The sequence below is a fragment of the Channa argus genome, chromosome 1 (genome assembly GCF_033026475.1).
Source record: "Channa argus isolate prfri chromosome 1, Channa argus male v1.0, whole genome shotgun sequence".
Lineage (NCBI taxonomy): Eukaryota > Metazoa > Chordata > Actinopteri > Anabantiformes > Channidae > Channa > Channa argus.
This window is the reverse complement of record NC_090197.1, coordinates 44,882,383-44,906,476: the sequence shown is the minus strand read 5'-3', so window position 1 is coordinate 44,906,476 and position 24,094 is coordinate 44,882,383. Positions and strand designations below refer to the sequence as shown.

At 40.5% G+C, this 24,094-nt stretch overlaps 2 protein-coding genes across 4 annotated transcripts; one reads left to right on the top strand and one right to left on the bottom strand.

Annotated features, from left to right (window-relative positions):
* Window positions 1–94: 94 nt before the first annotated feature.
* b3galnt2 (beta-1,3-N-acetylgalactosaminyltransferase 2) lies at window positions 95–9,092 on the top strand. Of its 2 annotated transcripts, XM_067525538.1 has the most exons (12): window positions 97–397; window positions 1,025–1,151; window positions 1,501–1,601; window positions 3,494–3,693; window positions 3,968–4,063; window positions 4,869–4,979; window positions 5,072–5,150; window positions 5,757–5,940; window positions 6,279–6,404; window positions 6,566–6,725; window positions 6,818–6,874; window positions 7,250–9,092. In XM_067525538.1, exons 1-12 carry the CDS (start codon window positions 289–291, stop codon window positions 7,376–7,378), a joined length of 1,479 nt encoding a protein of 492 aa, XP_067381639.1. In that variant the 5' UTR covers window positions 97–288; the 3' UTR covers window positions 7,379–9,092. The 2 variants fall into 2 exon arrangements, with proteins under 2 accessions (XP_067381640.1, XP_067381639.1); XM_067525539.1 differs by lacking the exon at window positions 1,025–1,151 and having other exon boundaries at window positions 95–397.
* Window positions 9,093–13,162: 4,070 nt separating this feature from the next.
* On the bottom strand, window positions 13,163–24,065 carry ggps1 (geranylgeranyl diphosphate synthase 1). 2 transcript variants are annotated; one of them, XM_067525529.1, is made up of 4 exons: window positions 23,652–24,065; window positions 21,965–22,057; window positions 20,645–20,715; window positions 13,163–14,832 (listed from the first exon to the last, which is right to left on the bottom strand). In XM_067525529.1, exons 1-4 carry the CDS (start codon window positions 23,746–23,748, stop codon window positions 14,029–14,031), a joined length of 1,065 nt encoding a protein of 354 aa, XP_067381630.1. In that variant the 5' UTR covers window positions 23,749–24,065; the 3' UTR covers window positions 13,163–14,028. The 2 variants fall into 2 exon arrangements, with proteins under 2 accessions (XP_067381630.1, XP_067381631.1); XM_067525530.1 differs by lacking the exon at window positions 23,652–24,065 and adding an exon at window positions 23,328–23,642.
* Window positions 24,066–24,094: the final 29 nt, after the last annotated feature.

The following is a 24,094-nucleotide window of genomic DNA, read 5'->3' as shown; positions in this document are numbered from 1 at the left end:
ATATCTTTGATATATTTTCCAGCTTATACAGTATTTGATTGGCTAGAGAGTACTTGACTCCATCTCCCAGAGTGCACAGCGGCCGGTACTCCTCGTCTCCCATTGGTCCAGCTCTCCGAGCAGCGGAGGCAGACATGAGGCAGTGGTGAGAGCCCGGCGGAGAGCTGCGGAGCTGAAAAGGGAGCGCACACACGGAGAGACTCACACCGTGCAGTGCCGTGCGGCTCAGGAAGAGGCTCCGCGCCGCTAAAGCTGAAGGCTAGTCCGGCTGAATGAAGGGCTCCGTCCATGCGGAGGCTAGCGCTCTTTCTGCTGCCCTGTGCTGTCGCCGTCCTGGTGCACTTGTGGTTGGCACAACGACCCTCCTCTACCCCGCTGGACAACAACACACACTCGGGTACTTTTAGCCACAACTCCAGTCTTCAGCTCATTATGCTTCGTAACTTTTTTTCTTTTTTTTGTTTGTTTCCAGCCGAGCTGGCTAACTTTGCTTCTACCGCCCCGGTGTGTCTGCTGTGGTCGTAGTTTCTGTGGGGACAGGTAGTTCGTGCCCTGTCGCTCTGCTGCGTGTTGGTTCTGCGGTGTGTGTCCGTCTGTGTGTGTCTCAGTAGGAACATGTTATCAGCTCAGTTGTGTTTGGGCGTTGCTGGGACAGATGTGGAAACGGGCTGAAGCGAGCCGAGCAACTACTGTGCTCCGTGCTGCTATCACACTGTTTTTTTACTCCTTACCACCGCTGTGCATGGTTGTAAAGCGGCTCTCTTGTCACTGAAATGCAGTTTGATCATCTTTTGGTTTAATGATTTCTTTAAGGAAGGTGCATTACAGGAAATAAGAGCAAACTATCAGAGGACACGTCAGTCAGAATCAGAAACGGGGAGTCCAGTTTGCCTCAAAGTGTGAATAGCAATTTCATCTCTGGTTTTTGTCATAACTGGGCATTGGCACTGTTTGCTGCTGTGCTATCATGTTGTTGGAGATGTTCTGTCACAGCGCATTTGCTTGGTTTCTGTTTTTGATACAGATGGAGGTTTACCTTTCTATGAAGTTTTAGTGGGAGTGCTGTCAGCGAGGCACCATTATCAACTGCGACAAGCGATAAGGGAGACCTGGCTGGGCTACCTCAGAGATCACCCCCACTTCAAGCAAAGGTCTGTAGGGTGGACTTCCATCTTCTCTACAGGTTTTTTTTCCCCCTCCTAGTCCGATTCATTTAGAGCAAACAAAGCCTGCAGCTTGTGACAAATAACTGACAGCGCCATCAAACCTTTTATCTTTACCTGACCAGCAGCCAGTATTCTCACTTTTATTCTTCCTTTTTGTCCATTTTCTTCTTATTCAGCGATCTGAGCACAGATAAGGTGTGATGGCCTTTAAGCAACCCTCAGTAACCATGGTAACGGAGGGTGGATAGATGGACAAGCTTTAGAAATCTTGTAGCCTAATACTGGACCAAAAAGATGAACCAAGTGGTGCTTTGTGCTTTTTTTTTTTTTTCAGAGTGGGGGTGAAGTTTATTGTGGGCGAATATGGCTGCCCCATTCCAGAGGAGGACAGAGAGGACCCATACTCCTGCTCCCTCCTGAACTTCACTGATCCAGGTAAAAATAAATGAATAATAAAAAGTATGCCTCACACACTAATGAGTGGCCAAATGCACCTGTAATGTGGAGAGATGTTCTCTAAGCAATCTGTTGCTTGCATTGTCCTGTTGTCTTTAGTGGCGGGGGAGCCAGCATAACAGGAGATGAGATGAAAAGAAGTAAAACACCTTTATTCATGTTCGCCCACCGCTCAAGGATGCCGTTCTTTTACTTTCCATAGCCAAGGCCAAAGCAGAAACGTCTCCCAGTCAACGCAGCAGGAAGTGTGTACAGACACTTGAAAATAAAGCTATATGAAGCACTGAGGCACAGTAAATGAAATAATTCAACATGCACTGTCAGTTTGAACGTCCACAGTAATTGTTATGTCTCTCACCTTCACAGTGTCAGTCCAATTCAGCCGTTTCCCCGTCGGTTCAGTGTTTGCTGCCTTCGTGAAAGCATAATTACTGCTCATCAGAATAGGCTTTTTCAGACGACGGCCTTTGGGGTCATGGCGACGTTTTATTTTTCCGGCCCATTCTCTGCTCTCCACCGTGTTAATGGTCGTAAGCATTGACGTGATTTGCTTCAGAATTGAAGGCAGGCGGGCAGCTTTGGTGTGAGATGCTCATTATGATTTGGAAGGGAAAGACACAATAGCTGCTTCTAAACACAGTTGGGTTCCTGACTCGGGATTCAGGTCAAAGCGCACGTTAAGCGGACAATTAATTGTTGCTGAAATCTGTTTGTTTGTGCTGCATTTATCATAGGGATTTTTCTTTGGGACTGTGATAATGTGAATGCTGATTAGCTGCTCAGACTGCTTTAGTAATCCTGCTCACAGCATAAGGTGTTTGTGGTTTGTAGTTGCGAGAAGGAGAAAAAATCTTAATTATATTTGAAGGTGGGACTTTTTTGTCTGTTTTCTGTTTCTGTGTTTTGCTGGTTTGTTGCCATGTTTAGTTTTGATGTCTAAGTAATTTTTGTTTTCTTTTTTCTTTTTTTTAGCAGGCTTACTGAAAAATTCACAGGTCCCACCTTCTCATATGTGAATATTTGCTGTTTGTTTAGTCTTCTATGATAATAAATTGAAAATATTTGGTTTCTGACTGTTGCTCAGCAAAAGCAAGCAATTTGCAGACATCATATTGAGCTCTGGGGAAATGTTTGGCCATTTATCAGTAATTAACAATTATTTTAGCCAGCAAATGAAAATTGATATATATAGTCATAGGCTATTTGTTAACTATTGACTGTAGAAAATGGTGAAGCGCTGAAGGTGTAATGTTTGAAATATAAACTAGATAACGGTGAATTTATGACTCATGCTGGTTGGATTCATTTAGTTTCTCTGAATGAACTGGTGATATCAAGCTGACCAATACCAAGAAGAGCCACTGCTGTTAATTATTTTGACATTTGTGCAGAAACTAAGCACTTATTTTTAGTCAGCAGAAGAGTAATAAACACATCTTCACATGCTGGTTAAATCTTCCAGCTTAATTCCCCTTGGTCTGTGTGAGAAACATTGGGTTTGATGAAATGCTGCTGATTCCCCACCTCTAATTGTCGGTATTTTGGAGCAAGCAGAACAACTTGTGGAGCAAGTAAAAAAAGCAGACTTCCCTTTAACAGCCGTAATCTTTACATTGATCTCCTTGGTAATAAACTGCTCTTTTGTAATTAAGAAACCCCATTCTTAAGCAGAAGCTTACATTTAAGACGGCAGTCATAAGAACCAGCACTTCAAACTGCTGATGGTGTAGGTTTATCAGAGTCTGCCTTCTTCTCTGGCTGCTCTCCCTGTCCTCGAATCACTTGGTCTTCGTGGCTGAAAAGAGTCAGTCAGCATGTTGGGCTGGTAATAAATTTCATGTGTGCTACTGCCTGCTCTCCTTCTGTCCCAGTGTCAGGGCAGGATGCAGAAATAGAGATTGTGACGGTGTCTGACCCGTCGGTCCTAGTCCCATCTGATGTGTCTGCCATCGCTCTGGATTTCAAGGTCCTTCACCCAGTGGTGATCACCAGGCTGGGGGTCTTTCCAAGCGGGACCCGACCTGAGCTTCAGAGCAATGTAACTGTGAAGCTTCTACAGCTGGACCAAGAGGTAACAGAGCCTCGACCTGTGAGCATAATACATCCGGCATGCTGCTTTATTGTGGAGTATGGTAGACACACAGCCTGGGGGCAGCTGGAGGACTCAGAGCTGCTACTGTTTACTGCCTCAGTTGGAGAATAAAACTGAAAATCCTGTTGGATTACTGCCATTGAGATAACAGTCTGTAATGTAGTGTTCAGGGTAGTTGAAGGTGAAATTACACAGTTATAAAAAAAACTAGTTTCTTCATGAATTCTTTATGTAAAAACTAACTTTTTTGCAGGAGGCTGTGGTTACTGCTCGCTTCAGTGCCATCAGCACAGGGACCATGGTGAATGGGATGTGGTACAAACCAGTGGAGCAATTCATCTTGCCTAAGGTAAGCTCTTTACAGTCTTTACACTCAGATAGATAGGCAGGAATGTAGAAATACTGAGGTCCCACAACTGACACGCAAAGGCAAGAAATATGCTTTATTTATTATTTAGATTTTTACACTTGATGAAGACGTTCTTTCAAAGATTTTCATCCTAAATCATACTGTTTAACACAGGTCAATAGAAATGCCTCTGATGTTACTTGTACAGTAAAATATAAAATGTTCATTGCAAATGTAATGATATATAATCCCATGTTGGGATTAAAGATTAACCCAAAGGATAAAAGTGGTGCTTTTCTGTATGTTTTTTTTTTTTTTCAAAACATCTTTGCTTATCATTCAACACCAGGTTAAGTGCAGTGTTTTGCTGCCATCTAGAAACCACTTGACCACTGAACATCAGTAGCAACAGGATTTACATAGACAGATTTATGTTACTCTTTAAGAAAATTCTATTGGAGAAATACCAGAACCAGCCAAAATAAAATGGTAGCTCCTAGCTGTGCAGGGCTGGCCCAGTAGAAATTAGGGAGGGTTGCGTCTGGAAACTGGCGTAAAAACTATGCAAAATGACAAATGATCCGCTGAGGCGACCGTGAACTTACGGGATAAGCTGAAAGGACAAATAAATAAATAAATAAATAAATAAATACATTTAAAAAACAAAACCAACAAAAAATAAACACACACACACACACACACACAAGGATGGGCCTGTGTATCTCATCACTCAGTTTAAATACTGCTGGACAGAGCGACACTATGCTACATGTGCATTCAATGAAATGCTGTTTTGTTTTTCCAGGGTTTTGAGGGGACACTGGTTTGGGAGAGTCTGGACTCTGCTGGATTGACCACAGTCAACTCCTCCTCTGTTCAGCTCAATAATGGAGGAGGTGTCCTCAAGATCTCCTCTGTACGTACTGATCCATTGTCTCAAAAATGAATATTCTCTCTCAAGGTTTTAACGTGAAGTAAACTTCTTTTGCTGTTTTCTTGGAATTGCAGATTGCAGAGGACATATTGCCTCATAGAAGTGCTCTCGGCTTTCCTGGTTTGGCTGGAGGATTCACATTTACTATCTACGGTCGGTCCAGCCGAATTAATCCTGAGCTTTTTATGAGAACAGTTCGATCAAAATCACTCTGAGCAAAGTGTGATAAAAGGAGATCCTATGTAAAAATAAAAAATACATTGTTCATTCTGTCAGGTTATGAGATTAGCTCCTTTTTTTTGCCTGAGGCCTCCTGTTATTTCCCATTTGGCATACATACCAAATGGGGGAAAAAAAAATTTCTTTCCCCCTCTCTACCACATTATTGATTTTTACCTCCTCCACATGTTTACAATAGAGTTTATCTGAGAATGGATTTGTTGCAATTTTAAAGGAAAACTAAATTAAAATCACCATTCAGTATCTCTCAAAACAGAACTAATGACCCGTCCTGAAGAATGTTACATTTATATCACAGTGTTTGCCAAGAAGTGATTGAGGTTATTACTCCTCAAAAGTGCCGTCATTTATTCAGACTTAGGGGTGAATTAAAAGTTAATGGGACTTTTTCTTATCCTGTTTTAGATTAGGAAAACAAAAAACATCACTCTTTTCACCAGTTTGTCCTGTTTTGTTTCTGCATTTCTTTGTCAATTCCCCCGTCTTTTTGTCTCCCTGTGGCCACCATTTGGGTGTCAGATGGAGACGGTCTGTCCGGGCTCCTGCGGGGCCGCCAAGCCAGAATGGAGCACCATGCCTCCAGGCTGAAGCGGGAGGATGCCGCCTTGAAGCAGGAGAGCCTGAGGCATGGCGACGTGGTGTTTGTAGATGTGGTAGACACCTACAGGAACGTGCCTTCCAAACTGCTTCAGTTCTATAAATGGTATGCCAAGTGCTAATGACTCGACTCTCTGTCTCCAAATTGCCTGGGCCCTCTGAGGAAATCAGCAACCTGAAATGAAAGTGTGTCGTCTCCTCAAAATGTCTTGCTGTTTAAATCACAAATGAAACCAGTCAGTCGGGGGAAAAGTACAGTTGTGAGTCATCAGGTAGCAAAATATACAGAGTGATCTTAAGCTTTGAGTTGGCAAGTCTTTTATTTGTTTGCAAGACCTCTTGGCCTTAACTCTCATTGTTATTTAAAAGTAAATTCACTTTGGGATATTGCAAAGAAATCAGGAGGTGCGTTTTAATTAAGGTTGCAAATTCCCTCTCTGGCAGGTCTGTGGGAAACGCTGACTTTAATCTGCTGCTGAAGACAGATGATGATTGTTACATAGACGTGGACTCAGTATTAATGAAGATTGACCACAAGGGTCTCAAGCGCAGCAATTTCTGGTGGGGGAAGTAAGTACTATTTGGTGTCTGATCCTTTTGCACCTTAGGATTCTAGCTCTTTTTTTCGGGAATTTAACTTAAGAACACTGTCAGTCGAACTTGAAAATGATTATGTGTCACACGAAACAATGACAGGATGCGATGCTAATGAATCTACCATCCTGACCCAGTTTCAGGCAGAGCTGGGCAGTGGACCGCATTGGTAAGTGGCAGGAGCTGGAGTATCCTAGTCCAGCCTACCCAGCATTTGCCTGTGGCTCAGGCTACGTGGTGTCTTTTGACCTGGTCCAGTGGCTCGCCAGTAATGCAGAGAAACTGAAGGCCTACCAGGTGGAGTACAAAATGGCAAGTTAACATGGGGGAATAATGGGCAGATAATCATGAGTTTTTGAGAGGAATCTGTCTTGGATTTGTCGTTACAGGGAGAAGATGTGAGCATGGGGATTTGGATGGCAGCTGTTGGACCGCAGAAATATCAGGTAAAAAAAAATACAACTGGATATGTTTTGTCAAAGATAGAAGTTAACTAATTCACATTGTGAATATTATTTTTTTTTTACATATAGAAATGCAGAACATTCAGTATTGTACACAAACCTTTAAGCATTTTACCAACTTACCAACCAGCCAGTTTTTATGAGCAAGTGAGAAATAAAACCTTGCTGGAGGAGTCGGTAGGAAAATCATCACACCTTGACGAGATCATTTAGTTCACAGTTTTTTGTTTAGCCTTTCAAAAGTCCATGTTAGCAGCTCAACCTGAGAAAGACCTGGAGCTTTTTATGATTAATAACCAGGGTCATCTGTGCAAGTTAACACAGCCACTGTCCTGACCACCCCTCTTTTTCTGGCAGGACCCCGGCTGGCTGTGTGAGAAAGAGTGCTATGTGGACATGCTGTCGTCCCCCCAACACACAGCCGAGGAGCTGCACATTCTCTGGGATAGAAAAAGGGCCTGTGGAGACCCCTGTGGTTGTCCCTAGGGCCGCTAAAAACCTGGCTCACAAAACACTCACCACGTGGCACTGTGGGTAAACCTGGCACTCACAGTAGTTGTTTGCTTGGTTTCTGTGGTTTTCTTAAAACCACTGAACCATTTGAGAGTTGTTGTTGTTGTTTTTGTTATGATATAAACACTTTTGAAGTGTTGGATTTTCAGTCAGAAAAATCTTAAAACATTTAAGATCCCACTGCAGGTTCTTAAAATTAACAAAAATATTCCTACATAAACAAGCATCAGAATATATTTAGGTGTATGTAGCACACGGTCAGTGTGATGAAGTCAGTTCTTAATGTAAATTTCTTTAATGGAACAGTAAAAATGTAAAGAGACTTTGGTTTAAAGATGTTTTGCTCATGTTATAAGTAACAGGTGTTGAAGAACCATGTGCAGTACCAGCATGTGATTGACATCATGTACACAATCGTTGTAACACTGAGGTCATTTGTATTTGCATTATTGGTTTTCTGATACTTGACAGACTCAAACCTTTTGGTTAAAAAGGGATATTTGATGGTATTTTAAAGACAACTGCTTTACATTGTTATATTTTCTAAATTATTGTCTCAAGCTTTTCATCCTCTTTCTTTCCTCTTTCTTTCTTACACACACACACACACACACACACACACACACACAAAATCTGTACTGTAGCTGTCGTAGTGCACATAGTGATTTGGCCATAACTGTATCTGTTAAGCATCATACTGTATATATGCCAACACTTGTGATATCAATACAGATTCAAATCCTTGGATTTGCAGCATTTTGCAGTTTTTGGAACTTGATGAAGCAGTTAGCAGGACTGTGGAATAGACACTAGTTTCACACTGATTTATGAAGCCCTCCTCACAGGTAATAAAGAACACTTAAGAGAGATGAATGGCTTCCTTGTTGTTTATTTTGGGGAGGATGCACACGGTAAACTGCTGCAGATTCTTGTTGGACCCATGTCGAGTCCGAAGCTTTGTTTTGGCTGGCGATAAATTGTGCTTGTGCACTTACAGCAGTCACCTAAACTTCAAAAAGACATTAAAAAATCACTTTGTTCATTTGGTCATTGTTTTGTTTTTGAGACGGAGAACCAGGGAAACTCGTGGCGCTTTTTAGCTGCAAACTGATTATTGGCTTCAGTTGAATCAATAGCACTGAATGTGTCAAGCTGTCTGCTTGTACATAGAAACTTCTTACATGTTGCCATAAAGCAACTGAGATTTTATGAGCCTTATCTGAGCGTGTGCTTCTAGGAGCAGCAGTGATTGTTTTAAGTATAGCCTTGTGATTGATGCTGAGACACTAGAATTAGATTGCCTTGTTGCATATTTTTGTAAATAATGAAAGATGATACAGAGTATTCTACTAATGTTGGATAATAGAAGTCGTTTGTTTTTATTTAGGCCTGTTCTACCTGCAAGAAATCTATTCCTGCAATTAACCCGACATGGGAGCACACATTCCTCTTCCTCATCCTTTCCCTCCCCATTTTATCCTTTAGCCTCCTCACTTTCAGTGAGCTGCATGATAACAAAGTCATATCCGCATCTGTTCCACTCTCCTACAGAGATAAGGACGCCATTTTTCACCCCATCGCCCTTTCTCACAGATTTGGCTTGAAGCTTTTCATTGTGAACCAAGGGAAGCGTGGAAAGAACACGCAGACTAAAAAAAATAAAAGCTCATTTTTCATTTCTGCTCCAGTGCGTCTTGAGAAGATGAAGAGTTATTGAATTTGTCTAAACTTTGATGGCTGCTGTGGAGATGTCGTCACCCACTAATGTGAAATCTTAGAATTATTAGCATTGTATTTTCAGAGACCTGATTCAAACCTTCTGCCTTCTTTTATTCAAGCCATTACGACTGAATCATCGGATCATCATAACAACTTTAGACAAAATGCAATTTTGCTTTTCATATTTCTATTTGTTACTGCAATTATTTTATTTTAAAATAATCAGCATGATTTATAATGTGGGGAGAACTCTTTTGCATAAAACTGCTTCATATTGAGATTTTTTTTTTAAAAAAAGCTTGTACTTGCATAAGCAAGACTTACATGGTGTAAAATAATGTAATGGCAGGGGAAACACTACTCAAGAATTCCTTTGTTCTCTAAGAGATCAATATTTGTGAACATGGAGTTATTACCAAAGTGAAAATATTAAAGACTAAAGAAGCAGAACAAAGAAAACTAACAGAAATAACAAAAAAATCTCAGCTCATCTTACTGACCCAGAATATCTGAATCGTCATATGTTTGATATAAATAGACCTCACACGTTTCGAATTGTCTCTGCCTTTAAGCGTGTGTGTAATCTTTTCTAAGCGACGACAAGAGTACAATTCCCTAAACCACTGACTTATTTTCACTCTATTAATATTTTGCCACGGAAGTGCAATCATCCGTTTAGCCTGTGACAAGCACTGCTTAGAGAAAATAGAAGGAACTTGGGCGTCCAAGTTAATTGTATTTATGAAATCCTTTTCATCTCACCTCTTCCCAAAACTCATCTTCTTGTGCTGCAGATTGAATGCAAAAATGTGTTGACATAACAAATCAGTCTCACTTCTCTGCTGTCCAGTTTTCTGCAGACACTATTTTTACTCGAGCGTTGATTATTTGTAATTACTATTATCATATCCATTTATATTTATTTATATATAAATTCACAAAGTAGTAGGTAGATTTACAGGTTATATGCTACCAACCAAAATTCAGATCAAGCACAGCTGTCCCAGATCTTGGAAGGATGAGTTAAAGCCTGCTGAGTGACGTGCATCTGCATACTCACTGAAACAACTCCATATTCTTAGAGTCTCCTCGCACAACATTACACATTGCTGTCATTCATCCCCTCTTCCTCTATGTGCACCAAAATTGGGGGGGGGTGGAATCATTTATTCATGACACCCAGCATCCAAAACTGGTATTTCTGACTGATTCTGATTCACAGGAATGAGGGGATATTATTAGATGCACACTATGCCCTAATGGGACAACATTCTCATTCCCAAATTGAAATTGCACCCAGCCCTCCTTCTCCCTCATTTCCATAGCAGCTACAGTGTCGCAGTCTCGTTTGGTTATGGCTGTCACTTTTTGCAAACATTTGCAGAACACAGCTGTGAAATGTGTGACATTGTGGCTCAGTTAGATGATGCATTCGGAGGAAGGTTGGCTATTAAACAGTACACATAATTACACGTCTTTGACAAAGTGATGGAAATTCGGAGTGAATCATGGAGTTTCATAAGCCCACTTGACCCCTGCTGCAGCAACATGGCAGATTTACTATGATAGTGTTTGTGAGAGATAATTAGCTCAGTCATTACTGAACCATTAGTGACAGTTATTCTGTCCTAAGAGGATCATGAATTAGCTCATTGGTCTGATGATGAGGTTCTTGGAAACCATTCAATCATTTGATGAAACCTGATGCAACACAATATATGGAGGAAATGTCATGATTTCAGCTAAGTGCATCGAGTTGCCCTCACTTCATCATTAAAGAGGGACTCCAGCCAGTTAACATTGCACTTGTACAAAGACTTACAAAAGACAGATTTTTAAAACTACTGTTGATGCAGCAGAAGGTGGAACTTTATAGTTTCTAGAATGGGTCAAGTTCTGCACTGGGACCCTAATACAACACAAGCAGGGTTATTTTAACATTTTTATTTAAAAGTTTACAATTACAATCATGATGAATGAACGGAACTTGATGTAAAAATAATGCTGCAGTGTCCCTTTAATCAGTACATTTTTAACTTTTATTTATAGAAGACAGTTACATGTCAGCTTCACTGATTTCCAGTACAAATAAGTGAGTATGTATTTCTGTTCCTCTGTTTACCCAATGGGACACAAGGGTGCAGTGAGATTTTAACAAAATACCAAGCACTGACATAATTATGCATGAAAACATGTGTTGTTCTGGGAGCAGTGTCATGAATATGATAACCACACTGGCATGAATATTGTGAAATGAAGTAAGCTTTTCATAAAGTCCAAAAATGGATATATTTAAGGGATAATCCTGTTCAGCAGCTGAAAAACACCTGTTCAGTTGTTTCATTGGTTACCTAGCCTTTTGTAAGCATATGAACCATTTCAAAAATGTCTGTAGGACTGAATGGGCTTGGGCTATGAGAGATAAACAGCCTGGGCAAGTCTTGAGGTGTTGTGTTTAGCATGATGTTACCTTTGGTTCTTTTATGGTTTGTAGAGTCGAGAAGTGATAGAATTGTAAGTTTCAGTCACATTGAAACTATTCACCATTCAATCATGTTGGTGGTTTTCTTTAGAGGATCCAAATGTCCTGCTGACTGCTCAAGTAGAGCAGCTCAGCCGCCCCATATTAAGGGACTGCATTTGTTCTGGCAGCGATGTATCGTCAGTGCATTTTTTAAAATATAATAAAAAGATCTAAAATATAAACTCAAGTACGATTTCAGTTAAGCCAGAAGGAGCCAAAAGACTGAAATCACTGAAAGGTCTACAAACACACCAGCATCGTTTTCCTTTCTCAGCAATGAAATTTTCAACATTTTGTTGTTGCCACAGGAATGTTTATGAAATATCCAGTGTAGTGCCACCAAGCAACACAAATGTGCAAAGTGCAAACCAATGATAAATAATCCAAAGCTTGCAATGCATGAGGGGAGATAGTGCACGAGCCATGTCGCTCTTCACACAAAAGCCATTCTGTTTTGCTCTCAAACAGAACTCAGACACTGTGGCTAGAGAAAATCAATCTAGTCAACCTAGAGAGAGGGAGAGAAGAAATGAGAACCGCAAGAGACTTTGATTATTGTGATGGACTTAGTCAGCTCTGCAAAAGCCACTTCATGTGTCTCTCATGTTTATCAAATCAGAAAAGAATTTGCATCACATTTTGCAGCCCTTGTGGCTGCTTGGAATGAAAATTAGTTGAGGTACTGGTCCCCGAGATATGAAAGAATTTGACATTTTGATGAATGGATGTATTTTCAGAGAAGCTACAATTCAATCCAAAACATACACAATTAATTGAATTGCAGCTGTCAAGAGCAAGAGCTTCAGTGAGTCAACAGAGCTGTCTGGGACAGATACCCTCTGTCCACAGAACCATGCTTCTCCCCAGCAGCTAAGGAAAATCAACAGCATTAACAGAAGCAGCAGATGATACAGGATTTCGATGACTAGCGCCCTGTATTTCAGACCGGCCCAACACACACCACATCCATAGCAACCACCCTCTGAGTATTCAGTCAAGGTTCCTCAAAACAAAGCACATGGCAGGCAATTCTGTCATAACTTGCATCAGCCAGCTTACCTCGCAGCTTGTACTATTCAGTCTGCAGAAATTTCATTTGGTTTAAAAAAAGAAAAAGAAAGAAGGGAAGAAAAAGAAATCAATCACAAGGATCTGGTGCAACAGGAAAAGGCTTACGGCTGCATAATCTGAAGATGATGGCTCAGTGTTTTGGGGCCATGTGCATTAGGTGTTTGTGGAACCGTAATAATGTAATAAGACATCAGGTCCAACATAGGAAGAATCCTGTAAACACAAAAGGCAGAACAATACTTACCAAAAAAATAAAAATGTTTGTCACAACATGATTTTCAGTTACACTTGTGTGCTCAGTAGATGGTGCTGCTTGTCTCTGTAGATGGGCCCCTGGTTTACACACTTTTGAATGTGTTTAGTTTAAAACCGTGAAATGAAAACTAGTCTTGATGCCACAGGCAAATATGAATTTGTGAAGATGAAAGACAGGCAGACGGTTTATCTTTAAAGGTTTTTATTCAGTAAATGCATCAGTGTCTACTTACAAATATAACTGATTCACCCTAATAAAATATTACAGATGTGAAGAGCTGTACTGAATCTGAAACAGATGGAAAACGATGTCTGCAATAAATCACACCATCAACCCAGTATTCATATACAGCTGAGTCTTACCAGCATGAGCACTACGTTGCATATAATTTCAGTGTGTTACATAACAAGTAGACAATTGAGTTGCAGGATTTTCTACAGGATTGGCACTCAGGCAGCTTAATGATTAAGAATTCCCAAATCACACATCATACTCCCCAGACATCCACATTGTATTTTAAACAGGGACTTTAGAAAGCAGCATTCACTCTGCATTACATAAACAATTTTCATTTTTGGTAGAGTGACAAAAAACATTTCTATGCACTGTAGCACACATCAAAAGGAAGGCTTTTAAGCTTTTTGCCATCTTGTTATTTTTCATTTTCAGAAAACCTAAAACTATCAGAAATTCCATTTTAATCCATTTCTTCCGCTAACTGCATGGCTACACTTGGATTCAAAATTGATGTGTACTTTGTTAGCACTTGAAAGATCCCGTCTTGCACACAAAAAGATAAAGGCAACATTTGGAGCTGCTTTGCTGTCTCACATCTGCTGAATGCAGTCAAAGCTGTCTACCAGAATTCAAGTGTTTGAGTTTAATGATAAACTGCGACTTATAAAATAGTTTGTAAATGTAACACACCAGTTTGCGAACTGAGTTTTTAGAAAGGTGAATAAATGCAGTGTATTAGCAATATTTCTGTGTTGGAGTGTGGAGTGTACAAGGCGGTGTGTGTATGAGTCATGTAACCGTGGAAAGTGGATGAAATCAGTGATTGTGGCTGGAGTGTGGCTCAGTGCTCTTCTCTGCTGTGGCTTCGGCCTCATGATGCATTTGGCTGAGGTGTTTGACCAGGCTCTCTAACTGAGGGTTTCCCCCAAAATTCCTGATAAGCCGGTAGGCCTCAGCCTCTAGGTTACGCAAAGTCTGACGGGTGTAGGCAAATGAGCCTACCTTCTCTAGGTAGTCCACACAGTATCTTTTAATGTCCATGTTCTCTGTGCGCTGCCTCAGGATGTTCTGCACCTGAGTGCTCTCCGGACGCGACCAAATGGCATGAATAGTGGGGAATGAGAACTTGCCCTCAGTCAGGTCCTCACAGAAGCTCTTGTTCTCGCTGTACTCACGTGAGCTCAAGTTGGCGTAGTCATCACGGATCTGGAAAAAGAGCCCCAGTGTGTCCAGGAGGGGTTTCAGGTCCTGTTTCCAAATTGAGAAGAGCTGCATCAGTCCCACAGCCAGGCCAAAGAGCCCTCCAGTTTTCTGCAGCACCATGCTGCGGTACTCCTGTTCAGTGGGACAGGTGTAGGTGTCCCTCCAGTGGATGTCCAGGCCCTGACCACGATGTAGCTCTAGCAGCTGCTGAGTAAACACTTTGACAGCTTTGGGGTGCTCAAGAGTCAGCACCTTCTCCAAACCTAAAAAGTAGACATAGTTGGCAGAGTTGATAACAGAGGGGATGCCATAAATGCTGTGGGCCACGGGGAAACCTCGCCGCAACTTGGAGCTGTCCTCAATGTCATCTATGAGCAAGCTGGCATTGTGCAGCATCTCAGTCACCTCAATGATCACCTGAACAAGACAGAGAGGGGGAAATAATTATAATAATACAACAACACCTTTACTTTGAAATTTGAAATAAAAAAGCGAAGAATTCCTTTCTCTAATACCGAACTAGCAACACCAAAAGGGTTTTTAGTAGCTGTGTGTGAGTTACAATTTGTATACAGCAGAGGGTGCCATGTCTCTTGTCTGCACTTTTCCCATTAGTGAGAGTCATCGTGAGCAGACATAACAGTTGTTGCCGAATCAGTCAAAGAGAAAGAAAAAAGATCAGCAAAAGGCTCACACCCGCCTGGAGCCCTTTCAGATTCAGATTTTGATAGTACTGCTGTCAACTTTATCCTGTCTGCTCTAAAACTTCAACCTAGCGCTCACGGTTCTTCCCACAGAGCAGGTGACAGTGTGCTGAGTGCTTAACCTTAGCCACAATGACAAGCTTCAACAGCTTTAACACAGTATGAACCTTTATCAGCACTAACACATACGGTCTGCTAAGTCAAAGCCTTTGCACAAATTGTTTAGCCTTTTTTCACATAAAAGGCAGCAGTCATGCATAGACATTTTTTTTCTGAACTAATGTCAAATAATTGCACTACTCTTTGAACAGCCAGAGTAAATGTCCTGTGTCCACCAGGAGAAGCTGCGACCTGATAACAAAAATGGCTTTAGTCCACATCTCTGTTTGACACAGGTGTCTGCTGTCTTGAGCTGGTTGTCCAGCCTGCTGGAGTGCTCTCTTGATTGAAAGACAAGTGGTGTGGCCGGGTAATGAAAGCTGTTTGTATGAAGCTGAGAACCACAAAGAGAGACTCAGTGGGTCCGGCAGATGGCCAAGGCTGGTCTGGTCGAGCAGTTCATCCAGCAAACACAAACTTTCCCTCAGCAGGGTCCCGACACCCGCTTACCCTGCAACCTCAGTGAGTACTTTGGGGGTGGGGGCAAAGCTCCGTTGAAAGCACACTTGTAAGGGAAAACGGAAAATTACCTTTCACAGTAAACAGACTGTGGTCTTTGTCATTTTTAAGATGAGGGAACACAAGCATAATAAAGATAAGCTTTGATATTCACATCAATGTCAGCCTCAGACAACAGCAGCTATCAAACTCCAACACAAACGCCAACAGTTTTTTTAGCTTTTAAACTTTGAGTGTTCAGGTAGTCCAAAGAACCTAATTAGTTGGCCTGTCACTATGTAATGCTGCTGTTTAAGTGCACGGTGCCTTCACTGCTCCACAAGACTTCATCGATTAGCACCAGAGGTAACAGAGGCAGAAACTTACTGTTTGCTAAAGCTACAATCAGTGATCCATTAAGGATGAAGAGACTCCTTCACAACAAATGAGTTCAATATATTGAGGAGACATACCGTACCTCCACAGACCAGTCGGTTATGTGCATGCTTAAACCTGTCTCACTTAGAGGGGCTGCAGTGGATGCTAAGTATACCTCAGTCAGACCGCAGGCCTGTCTGGACCAATAATTTAAAACAGTCATGCCACATAATCACAAACCAGGTCTACTGGATTGTGTACTGCCCTTTATTTATTTAGAAATGTAGCTTCAGAGTGAAAACAGTATAAAATATGACACACGTCCAACACATTTCTTGTAAAATGATCAAGAAGCCACCACATAAGTCGGACACTGTTAGATATGTGTATAATCGTAGCCGATTAACACATTTACAACAGAGGCTTTCCCCAAAGTGTGCATTAGCTGAAGTGAGCCAACTCCCCTGAAACAAACCATCCATGATCATCATAAAAGATTAACACAGTTATGAAATAAAACATTTACAATTATGAAAAAGAGCAAATGCCCCAAACACAGTGAATGGCATATATTTACATGTATTGAGTATGATTACTGTCATCTACGGGCTAAACTATCTCCTGAGAAAAACCATGTATTTCAAATATTGCAAATATTCTCATCTAGCCTGATTTTACTGCAATTCAATCTGGTGCCGTCACTTCTTATCGGCTCCAAGTGATGATAACCTACACATTAAGGAATGTGATCTGTTAAAAAAAATAGCTTCATAATTACACTGTCCAGCAGTTATGCTTGTTACTCTACAAACATCGTATTTGATAGGCCAACCTGCCACCCAAATCCTAACCGTTTCCTCGTGGAGGCTGCTGTGTGATAATAATCTCACTCTACAGTCACATTAAAACTACAAAAGGGCTCTAAGTCGGAGGCAGCAGACACGCTTATCATGAATGAAAGATAATGCCATAGTAAAAGAGGGAAACAGTATATACATGCTAACCTTTATATGTTGTCACAGAGAACAGAAGGAAGTTTGCCAATGAAACGTTTCAAGGCAACTGACGCGACGGATGTGCAGGAGGAATTTCCCAGACCACTACAACCAGCGTTTTACTAGGCAGTACAGAAGCACATATGGGGTTTGATTTAAAAAAAAAAAAAGGCACTGCCAAATAAATGAGACAGTGTGCCACTGTCACTGTCACCATCTATCTGAAGGCATGGTTGTTTCCATGGTAGCGACTTCTTGGCAGCAGAGTGCTAATGATGACGAGAGGAGTGCTCTCAGTCTGCATGATGGGTTCAGCAGGAGTTTAGAGAGAGAAGGGGTATCCAGGCATGGGGAGTCGAGAGAGACCCACGGGGGGACAGGTCTTTGATACGTGAGATAGAATTAAACCTTAGCTACGTGCTGCTCCACAAGGAGGAAATTCTGTCTCAAGTTGAATTATCAGGATAACAAAAGTAGATTTTGATATAACCTGCATATGAATGTAGGACATAAACATCAAAAACTTCAAACTTTACAGAAACATGTTGTTGTAGCCTCAAGGAGCACGTGCTCCTGAACTGAAATGAGGCCAAAGTCAGCTTTGAATGCTGAGTTGTGCCTGTTTAATTTTGTAAAGTGAATTAATTCCTTTGAAGACATCCAATGCACTGTAATAGCAGAAGTGTGAAAGATGTGATTAAATAAATTTCTGATGCCAAGTGAGAGAAGGATGTTCTAACAAGATGAGGACTGACATGACAGGACTGACTGATAATGTTCAATAATTCTTTAAAGGTGACTGACAATGTTATCAATCTTTTTCCTGGGCCTAAAACTAGTCATAACATCAGGTCAGGGCTTTTACTGAAATGACTACAAGAGACAAACAGTGTGGCCAAGAGCTTTGCTGCAGAATGAGGATTCCTCCATTTGGGGAGGGTTTATAAAACATTCAGGACAAAGGGAGACCTGTTGAACAGCAAACTTAATAAGACCGGACAGGCTGAGCACTTAGCATTCTGCACCACAAAAGGCACATAGATTCAGAAGACACACATCTTCACCACTGGACACATGACCAGTACTCAGTCACTATTATGTTAATGCTATGAGTGGAATAAGGTCAAAAGGCTGATCTTCCTGAGGGGACAATTGTAAAGGTTTCTCACATTAAAACCAACAAATCGTAAAGGGCTAATTTGGGGCGTGGTGACTCATTGGGTGGTAGAGCATTGGGTTGGGATGCAGAAGGCCGCGGGATGTAGCCTGCCCAGCTTCCAAGGGCCACCTTGGTGCCCGTCCCAAGCAGAGAGTTAAAAAAATGGGACGGTTCCAGCAGGAAGGACATCTAGCGCAAATATCTCATGCCAAATCAATATGTGGAACACGTTCCGGGGTGGCAACCCCTAAAGGGCCAAGCTGAAAGCTGTTGATCTGACAGAAGAAACGATTATATAATTGGTTCACATTTTTAAATACACATTACTATGTCATTAATATATTAGAATGCATTAGGCGGCATCCAAAAATATGTTTTGCATGGGAGGTTGTGACTTGAATGATGCTAATACTTTTGTTCATAAAGGTGATTAGCGACATAAGATCTAAAAAGCAATAGTCCTTGACTACAGATCTTAAATACACCCATCTGTAATAAAGTGTTAAATACAGCTAATAGCTACAATGTCCTACCCATTTTCATTCAAAATGCACAAAAGTGTCATCACATTACAAACAGCACAAACAACCCACTATGAAAATACAGTATTTGTCATCCAGTATTAGCATACAATAAATGAAATACCCTGGCAACAAGCATCCTTTTATAATATTAAGAAATCGAAAGAAACTTTGAGATTAAAAACTCAATTTTCCACATAGAGATTCCCATTGATTTGGTGTCACTTTCTCCATCCAAATTTAAAGGTCAAAGCTAATGTTACAAGAGAAAAACACAATCCTTAGAGACTTGGAATCTTCAAATTGACTTTTCAGAAACTGAATCAACATCCTAAAATTTTCAGCAAGTTAAAAAGGTTAGTTAACATAAGTTCAAGACCACCGGGTTTCCGCCCCCACCAGGAACACCACTGTCTCATTAGATATTCAGTTTAAAAGAGACCTTGGAGCAGATACCAAAGTACTGACGGGATTCATGCCAGAGACTATGCAAATGGATTTTGTCCTTTGCAGATGACTTAAGAAAATATTAAAAAGGAGATGGGATAGTGACAGAAAAATCTGATATTTGTGATTATGCAAGAGAAAAAAGCTAAAGTTGTTCAACCAGTCTACTGAGTGGTAGTAGGACAAGTAGAATCTAAGTGCTAAAACAGGTGCGAATTCTGGTATAAGGCCAGGCACATTATACCAGTAAAGCTTTTATCTACATAGACTATCTTGTATTGTTTTACTTGAACATAGTTTAGAAGTGATATTAACAATACTATTAAAGTTATTAATAATGTGCCAGCAAGTAACTCGAAAGCCCGGAGTTGCAACCAGACAACTTGATATAAAGCAGTAGATGTAAAAGCTACCTTGTCATAATGTGCCCTTTCAATATCAAGTGAATTAATGAACAGAAAGCTTACAAGTGTTATAAATATATCCGCAGTGGGGAGGACTTCATTACTGTCATTGTTGGAATGATACTTCATAGATACTATTTAGGAAGCAAAACACATTAATGGATCAATCAGTGATGTTTATTTGACACTATAACTACAGGCATTTTCACATAATGAATTCATTCTTACCTACATTTTTATGTAAATTAGCGTTTCATTATTTTTTATTCAATTTTAAAAAGGAGCTCATCTGTGCTTTTCTGGGGGTGGGAACTGTATCATCAAAAATAGTCTGTTAAAACACTAAAGACATGTGCACACATCAAAAGATGTCCCAATCTGCGCTTTCTGGGTTTCGTCAAGTCAACGTTAGTCCTAACCCTCTTTCTCTGATGGGTTAAGTTGCTCTTCCAACAGCCAGTCACCAGAGCAACACTAGATCTTTTTGAATTGCTTCACAGAATGTGTGATGTGGGTGGCAATTTAGTAGTCTGAAAACAGCCTAACAATGCCTTTAAGCACATGATTGACAACATGTATGTAAATGGGGTCACTAGTAATGAAAACAACTTCCAGAAAATGATTGTGTTGGTCAACTGTGCACTTTAAGAACTGTCTGTAAGAGCAAACAAAATCCATTCAACTTTAACAATTCATGGACGTGATCACCCCTTTGGGAAAGCTACAATTTCAACCTAAATCAAACACATGGAGAAACGCATTACTGTTCCTTCACCTTTAATTTATTCCACTTGATTTTCAGCTGCATTAACAACCTCCTGTAATAAATCATGGATGCTCCAAGTTCTACACCTTACCTGTAGATTTACATTACATTAGGACCAACTCAGCTGACAAAACACTGCACTGTTGCATTGAAATCTAATCTTGCATGTATGGAATGAGCACAGCACATCTTTCTGGGTCCTGCCAAAAATAAAAACCAGATGACTGTGTTAAGAAGCTTTAAATGGCTGATTCTTACCTGCAGTTTGTCCTCGGGAACATTGAGCCAGTGGTTGAATGCTTGGGCGAGTTTTGTTCGCACCTGCTTTCCTGAGAAGAGAGCAGAAAACACAAGCTCAATTATTTTGAAGGCCAACGACCTATTGTGTGCAAAAGAAAAGAAAAAAAAATAAATCGCACTTTGTTGGTGTCTTCACAAACACAGCTGATTTCGGGTGGCTACATAATTCCTGATAGAGCTCATTTTTAATAAAAAACTTCACTTTTAAACCTGCATCTTACTGTCATATTTTCAGCTGTAGATAAAGCTCTCGCCAGTTATACAGTGTGCTTTAAGAATCAGGTTTACAACTTACCAATGAGACAAAAAAGGAAAACTACCAACTTCCAAAAGGTTTTCAAGACCAGTATTAACTAGGAGTTATTAAATAAAAGGGGAAATCCTAAACCTGTACACTGCAGAGCTAATTTAGAGTTAAACTCGCAGGTCACCCTGTGCTCACAACTGTGTTTATGCCACAGTGGAGCTAGTAGGTGACCTGGCTAAGGAAAAAAAAAAGTTTTGTGTTGTTCAAACACATGTTTTAAGGCATTTATGACACCATTGGGTTCTGTAGTAATGTTTCCATACAATATTTTCCTGACAAAATGCAATAAAACACAGGTCTAACATACTACATAAATTCTGTAATTAGCATTTCTGCTGGAATACCGAAATATTTTATGAGCCTGAATGACACAGTAACATCACAACAGAAGAACCATCCCAACTTAATGAGACTCTGTGGACTTGTCCTATTTACCCAAATGAAATTCTGGCATTAGGTCAGTCACTTCCACACTGAAAGAAAGTGATCAAGCAACACTGAAGAAACCAATAGGGCATGCCACTTAATAGCAGCAAATGAGTGCAGCATTCAGTGTCTGCTCATGTTCAAATGACAGTCTATACATGGTATAGTTAAACATTAAAAAGAAAACCTTATAATTTAAGCCATGACAAAATATCTTTAATATATGCTCTTTAACACATGCTGCTCCCAAATACAGATTTGAAACTGAATTATTGTATTTGTCTGTTATCATGACTGTCCTCCTAATGCAGTATATGTAATTCAGTTAAAGATAAACATATTGTGAGGTCTCCCTTCTCATCTCATTTAGTAAGTGGTGAATGCTAAGTGCTATGATCTGGTGTGACTAACGGGACGTGTGCAGGTCAGCACCGACTGTGGTTCTTAAACCCGTCAGCATTATACAAGACTTTTAATGACCTTTTTGCTTCATGGCTGTATGTCTCTCCACCACCCTTCAGTCACTTATAGAGAAAAAGACTCACCTGGCAGTTGCAACAAGTACTTGTAGGGCTCCAGAAGAATTCGCTCAGAGGCACCTTCTGCTTCACTATCCATTGCTTCAAGTTTAAACAAATCTATATTGGAGGCCAGACAAAGCAAGAAAATATAAGAAAATTAATTTCTTTAGAACGTTATTAAAGACAGGGGCGGCCCCACAGACAAAACCTATTATCAGGTGTACTGGAATAGTTTTTAAAATAATGACAGAATGCATTCTCTCTCTCTCTCTCTCTCGATGTTATTTACAATAGTATATGTTGAGTAGTGCAGACTGTAGAAGTAAATAAACTGGCAATAATGAGCTATACAGCTATTACTTTTAAATAAAAATGTAATAATAAAACTGTATTGTTCCAAATGTGTTAGTGATCAATCATTATCAGTGACCTACTGCAATTCTACAATCACACTAAAGTAAATAGAAGAAATGATGTTATGATATGATTCTGATTAGTGATGACACTGCTATTCAGCTTGGCTGCTTTTGACGGTTATTTTGGAGTGCCATATGTAATGCAGACTCTTTAGAGGTACCAGTGTCGAGACAGCAGACTTGTAGTAGGTGATGTGACAAGAACAGTGTGTCAGACTTAAAGAGACTGACATCTTACACATAATTGCAAAACGCTGCTACACACTTAGAACAATAACGCAAATAGGCTGTGAGTCATCTGTGAGCTATACACATTCACCAACTTCTTGCACTTTGCCTTAAAATAAGCACATTCTTGAAACATTGGAAATGCCATGAGATATGTAAAACTAATGTGTTGTTTGTTACGGTAAAATGCTGAACTTGCAAATCACACAAAATGCTTTCATAGTGTAATACATGAGGATTACAGGATGTGAAACAGAGCTATAAAATCGCCTCGTGCATGCTGACACTGATCACATGATTTGGATAATTCAGTCACATTAGTGGTGAAACACAGACACCAGTGATGGGTGATGTAAAAAGAAAATAAATAAAACAGTAACATGTTTTAACTGTTTATGACTGTGTGAGAAATCCCGTTCAATCTCTCTCTAATAAAATACCCTCAAAGATGGTCGTCCGATACATATGATGGAAATGTATATTTCCTTTCAAAAAGTTCATTACTTAAATTTCTTCCAATCAATCTTTAACAAAGAAATCCTTTTGTTCAAAAGACAAATTAAGGTTTTTACAGCAACTTTTATCATCATATTGATGATATACGTGCTTTAAAGTGAGAACTCATTAATAACAATGTAATTGCAGTAACCCAAATTACACATAGAACACACATTAAAGTTATTACGCTGCTGTGACATCATGCTGATTTCCTTTAGCTCCTCTCCACTGTGTACTCCACCCACCTTATCTCCGGTCTGTGAGTCTGGTGACTAGCCCGTCCTGTTTTCCTGTTAGCCAGAGTGCTAGCCAGCTAGCGTTAGCAGGCTAACATAAACGCTCCAATACACCGCGTTTGAGCATTTCTTTCCGTCTTTTTCCAAATAAAACCTCCCACTTAAACGATAGCCGCATATGGCACACAATATGGCTATCACATTTACACGTTTATATCATTTTAAGTGAATAAATTACCGGCTTATTCGCCGGATGCTGAGCTAGGCTAGCAGTATTACTTCTGCGTTTTTGGACAGATACTTTACAAGACAAGCTAGTTTAGATGCGCTTACCTATATATGCTTCGGTTTCGTTACGGAGCAGGCGCGGAGTAGGTGGGGAATGTAACATGGGTGTCTCACATCGTGTGTTGCAGTTATAATTCCACATTCGCCGGTAATTGATTCTGGGTTCTAAAAAATGGATAAACACCCCTCCGTGTTTTCACCGGGGAAGCCTGTGAAACATATCAAACGCACACATGTCTTCCAAAGCTGGGTCTTGTAGTTTTTAGCAGTTGTTCTGTGTTGCAACAACCACCCAGTAGGATTAGTTAGTGCACTTTCCGATAGATAGTTCCTCCCCTATGAGCCAACCATGAGCTGCTGAGGCGTGTCCCTTTACTGTTCTATCCAATCGGCAAACAGATCTTTGTGAGAGGCAGCGCTAATGTGACTGCCAATCATGTTTTAGGAGGTGGGGGCAGGATTACAGAAAGAGCTAGGCTAGATGAGCT

Excerpts from the sequence above, each read along its gene's own strand:
- b3galnt2 (XM_067525538.1), top strand. The coding sequence starts at position 289 with ATGCGGAGGCTAGCGCTCTTTCTGCTGCCCTGTGCTGTCGCCGTCCTG. Across the intron at positions 5,941-6,278 it reads CTGCTTCAGTTCTATAAATG|GTCTGTGGGAAACGCTGACT; the intron begins GTATGCCAAGTG and ends CCTCTCTGGCAG. Across the intron at positions 6,726-6,817 it reads AGAAACTGAAGGCCTACCAG|GGAGAAGATGTGAGCATGGG; the intron begins GTGGAGTACAAA and ends TTGTCGTTACAG.
- ggps1 (XM_067525529.1), bottom strand. The coding sequence starts at position 23,748 with ATGTGGAATTATAACTGCAACACACGATGTGAGACACCCATGTTACAT. Across the intron at positions 22,058-23,651 it reads CGAAACCGAAGCATATATAG|ATTTGTTTAAACTTGAAGCA; the intron begins GTAAGCGCATCT and ends CCTCCAATATAG. Across the intron at positions 20,716-21,964 it reads GTACTTGTTGCAACTGCCAG|GAAAGCAGGTGCGAACAAAA; the intron begins GTGAGTCTTTTT and ends CTCTCTTCTCAG.